This window comes from Mandrillus leucophaeus, unplaced genomic scaffold, assembly GCF_000951045.1.
Source record: "Mandrillus leucophaeus isolate KB7577 unplaced genomic scaffold, Mleu.le_1.0 Scaffold43, whole genome shotgun sequence".
NCBI lineage: Eukaryota > Metazoa > Chordata > Mammalia > Primates > Cercopithecidae > Mandrillus > Mandrillus leucophaeus.
This window is the reverse complement of record NW_012104587.1, coordinates 1781250-1786065: the sequence shown is the minus strand read 5'-3', so window position 1 is coordinate 1786065 and position 4816 is coordinate 1781250. Positions and strand designations below refer to the sequence as shown.

The window sequence follows — 4816 nt, the reverse complement described above, 5'->3', positions numbered from 1 at the left end:
TTTTTTTAATGGAGTCTTGCTCTGTTATCCAGAGTGCGGTGCAATCTAGACTCACTGCAACCTCCGCCTCCTGGGTTCAAGCGATTTTCCTGCCTCAGCCTCCCAAGTAGCTGGGATTACATGCGTGTGCCACAACGCCACAACGTGTCCCAGCTAATTTCTTTGTGTATTTTTAGTAGAGACGGGGGTTTCACCATGTTGGCCAGGATGGTCTTGAACTCCTGACCTCAACTAATCCATCCACCTTGGCCTCCCAGTGTGCTGGGATTACAGGCATGAGCCACTGCGCCCAGCCTGGATTCCTGGATACTTTTCATGATGCTTTTATACGTGACTTCTGATCCTTCTCTGCTAGTTCTTTAGTCTACTTATGCATCCAGCCTTTTTCTCTCTGGTTTAAACTGTCAACTTTTGTTTTGTTTTTGAGACAGGGTCTCGCTCTGTCATCCAGGCTGGAGTGCAGTGGCACAATCGTAGCTTACTGCAACCTTCGCCTGCCAGGCTCAAGTGAGCCTCCCACTTCAGCCTCCCAAATAGCTGGGACTACAGGCACACACCACCACGCCCAGCTAATTTTTGTATTTTTTTTTTGGTAGAGATGGGTTTTGCCATGTTGTCCAGGCTGGTCTAAAACTCCTGGGCTCAAGCCATCTGCCTGCCTCGGCCTCCCAAAGTTCTGGGATCACAGGTATGAGCCACTGTGCTCAGTCTACACTGTCAACTTTTATTTCCTTTCCACAGGATGGCCATGAGCTACCCCCGCCAATTGCCTTTGATGTTGAAGCCCCCACGACGTTACCGCCCTGCAAGGTAGGAAGCATGGACTGAGTAAGAACTTATGTGTGGAGAGAATACTGCTTCCATGTTCCTAATACCTTGTTTGATTTCAGGGAAGCTATTTTGGAACAGAAAACTTGAAGAGTCTGGTTCTGCACTTCCTACAACAGTAAGTATCCCAGGGCCCCCTCTCCCCACCCTGGGGTTGGCAGGGAAAGGTGGGCAGACCCAGGCACACCTCAGCCTCACTCTTTTGGTTTTTTGTTTGTTTGTTTGCTTTTTGGACAGTGTCTCACTCTGTCACCCAGGCTGGAGTGCAATGATGTGATCTTGGCTCACTGCAACCTCTGCCTCCCAGGGTTCAAGTGATTCTCCTGCCTCAGCCTCCCCAGTAGATGGGACTACAGGCGTGTGCCACCACACCTGGCTAATTTTTGTATTTTTCATAGAGACGGGGTTTCACTGTGTTGGCCAGGCTAGTCTCCAACTCCTGACCTCATGATCCGCCTGCCTTATCCTCCCAAAGTGTTGGGATTAGAGTCATGAGCCACCGCGCCCAGCCATTTTGTTTGTATTTTTAGTAGAGACAGGGTTTTGCCATGTTGCCCAGGCTGGTCTTGAACTCCTGGGCAAAAGCTGTTCATCTGCCTCAGCCTCCCAAAGTGCTGGGATTACAGACATGAGCCTCCATGCCCGGCCACAACTCACTCTTGGGAGCTACTGGGTCCTTTTATGGCTCTAGACCACAAAGTTCATACTTTCTCTTTTGATTTTCCCATAGGTACTATGCAATTTATGACTCTGGAGACCGGCAAGGGCTCCTGGATGCCTACCATGATGGGGCCTGCTGTTCCCTGAGCATTCCTTTCATTCCTCAGAACCCTGCCCGGTGAGTATCACATCCCAGAATCTCCCCGGGACCACTGGGTTTCCCAGCAGATACAAGGCAGCACCTGCCGGCAGCACTGCTCTGAACACCACGTCCATTCCTCTTACTCCCCCAGAAGCAGCTTGGCTGAGTATTTCAAGGATAGCAGAAATGTGAAGAAGCTTAAAGACCCTAGTAAGTGTGTGATATGAACAAAATACGATGGGAAAAGAGCATGGGAAGGAATCAGTCATAGAACTCAGGAGTATGTGGCAGCACCACTGAGCTTTCTCCTCCACCCCAGCCTTGCGGTTCCGGCTGCTGAAGCACACGCGTCTCAACGTTGTTGCCTTCCTCAACGAGTTGCCCAAAACCCAGCATGACGTCAATTCCTTCGTGGTAGACATAAGCGCCCAGACAGTAAGCTCCTGTTGGTGCCCTGACAGAAGCCTAAAATTGGGGTGGGGGTGGCATTTAATAGACAAGGGGGGGCACTCAGGCTCTGAGAAGTGTACATTGTACCCGATGCTGCTTCTCTTTCAGAGTACACTGCTGTGTTTTTCTGTCAATGGAGTCTTCAAGGAAGGTAAGAATCTCTGGAGTCCTGAGTTTGTAGCATGGTCCCACCCCCAGCTGGAATTTTCCTCAGCACTCTTAGCTTCCCAGCTACTTTCTCTCCCATTTTCTTTTTGAGCTCCTTCTCCCATTCTGAACCCAAGCCGTCTTGGCTTGGCCTACCTCTCCACCTGTCCTTTGTGGATATGGGAAAAGCCTGGGGATTAGGAGGACTTTGGAGTCAGGCAGTTCTTAGTTTCCATCCCAGTTTTGGTTGTGTGGGGCTGCGGACAAGTAACATTACCTCTAAGACAGATTCTTTATTTGTAAGCTGGGGTTAAGTAATAGCCATCTCATAGTGGTGCTATAGGAAGTAACTGAAGTGACTTACAAAGTGCTTGGCCTGGGGCCTGGCACACAGATGCTATCAGTGGATTAGTAGTAATTACTTTTTTTTGAGACGGAGTCGCACTCTGTCACCAGGCTGGAGTGCAGTGGCGCAGTCTTGGCTCACTGCGACCTCCGCCTCCTGGGTTCAACTGGTTCTCCTGCCTCAGCCTCCCAAGTAGCTGGGACTATAGGCGCGCACCACCACGCCCAGCTAATTTTTGTATTTTTAGTACAGACGGGGTTTCGCCATGTTGGATGGGATCCACCTGCCTTGGTCTCCCAAAGTGCTGGGATTATAACCATGAGACACCACGCCCGGCCGTAGTTATTACTATTGTCCTTTCTGACCTGACCTTTCACCCCACCTCTGCTTCCCTTATACCCTTATATACTTAATCATCCCTCTCTGACCCGCTAGGATTCTTTGTATCAAAGAAGACCATGATTCAAGAAGCTGTTTGTAAACGTAAAGCACTAGTGACCCTAAGGTGTCGTTGCTGTTCTCATTGCAGTGGACGGAAAGTCCCGGGATTCGTTGCGAGCCTTCACGCGGACGTTCATTGCTGTTCCTGCTAGCAATTCAGGGTAAGTATTCTGCTTTTCACATTGGATACCAGTCCTAATCATGGCCAACAGTGTGGTAATTGGAAGGTAGAGTCAGTCTTTGGGGTGGTTTCAGAAAGGCAACAGGAAATCAGGGAAAGCTCACATAGTAGTTAAGAGGCAGTTAGTTAATAGCTTGGCTCTGGAATTGTGCCGTCTGGGTTTTCATCCTGGCTCCACCACTTCCAGCAAGTAGGCTGCTGCCTCATCTGAAAATTCATTTAACAATATTCACTGCCTAAGTTTGTCGTGAGGATGAATAAAAGAGCTAAGAACTGTCCATGGGTTGGGAGAACTCTAGTGTGTTTGGTAGATAATCCTTCTAAACATTGATTCCATGGGAGGGGATAAATGATAAAAGGTAACAATAGCTAAGAGTGGGAGCGGGGGACCTTGTGGATATTGAAAGAATCAGAGAATAGGAATGTTGGGAGGATGACGTTATCTGTCTAGCTTTTTAAGTGCTCTTTGTCCTCAAGGCTATGTATTGTAAACGACGAGCTATTTGTGCGGAATGCCAGTTCTGAAGAGATCCAAAGAGCCTTCGCTATGCCTGCACCCACGCCTTCCTCCAGCCCAGTGCCCACCCTCTCTCCAGAGCAGCAGGAAATGTTGCAGGCATTCTCTACCCAGTCTGGCATGAACCTCGAGTGGTCCCAGAAGTGAGTACTGGGCATGTGTAGGACGGGGTGAACTGAAGGAGGGCTCGTAGTAAATAATGAGAGCTTCTGATGGTTTTTTTGTGTGTGTTTTTGGTTTTTTTTTTATAGAGACAAGTTCTTGCTCTGTCATCCAGGCTGGAGTGTAGTGGTGATCATAACTCACTGTAGCCTCTAACTGCTGAGCACAAGCTATCCTCCCACCTCAGCCTCCAGAGTAGCTGGGCCTATAGGCATGTGCCACCTTTTTTTTTTTTCTTTTTGAGATGGAGTCCTGCTCTGTTGCCCAGGCTGGAGTGCAGTGGTGCGATCTTGGCTCATTGCAACCTCTGCCTCCCAGGCTCGAGCAATTCTCCTGCCTCAGCCTCCCGAGTAGCTGGGATTACAGGCACATGCCACCATGCCTGGCTAATTTTTTGTATTTTTTTTTTTTTTGGTAGAGACAGGGTTTCACTATGTTGGCCATGCTGTTCTTGAACTCCTAACCTCGTGATCTGCCCACTGTGGCCTCCCAAAGTGCTGGGATTACAGGCGTGAGGCACTGCGCCCAGCCAGATTTTTATTTGGTTGTTTGTTTTGAGACAGGGTCTCACTCTGATGCCCAGGCTGGAGTACAGTGGTGTGATCACAGCTCACTGCAGCCTCAACTGCTAGGGCTCAGGTGATTCTCCCACCTCAGGCACCTGAGTAGCTGGAATTACAGGCATAGGCCACAGCACCTGACTCATTTTTTTGTATTTCTTTGTAGAGATGGGGTTTCACCATGTTGCCCACCTAGGCCTCCCAAAGTGCTGGGGTTATAGGTATGAGTTACCGTGCCTGGGTTCCTGAAATTTTAAAAGGCAAAGGTTTTGGCTGCTTAAAAAAACCTAATAGGCCGGGCGCGGTGGCTCAAGCCTGTAATCCCAGCACTTTGGGAGGCCGAGGCGGGTGGATCACGAGGTCAGGAGATCGAGACTATCCT

General features: G+C 49.4%; 1 protein-coding gene across 2 annotated transcripts in view; it reads left to right on the top strand.

Annotated features, from left to right (window-relative positions):
• Window positions 1-4816, top strand: part of NXF1 (nuclear RNA export factor 1) — a 15559-nt gene that overhangs the window by 8031 nt on the left and 2712 nt on the right. For both annotated transcript variants that reach the window (XM_011993401.1, XM_011993400.1), the window contains 8 exons: window positions 742-810; window positions 891-946; window positions 1559-1666; window positions 1782-1840; window positions 1950-2065; window positions 2189-2231; window positions 3103-3175; window positions 3673-3855. In XM_011993401.1, the coding sequence (XP_011848791.1) occupies window positions 742-810; window positions 891-946; window positions 1559-1666; window positions 1782-1840; window positions 1950-2065; window positions 2189-2231; window positions 3103-3175; window positions 3673-3855 (707 nt within the window). The remainder of the gene's footprint in view (window positions 1-741; window positions 811-890; window positions 947-1558; window positions 1667-1781; window positions 1841-1949; window positions 2066-2188; window positions 2232-3102; window positions 3176-3672; window positions 3856-4816) is intronic.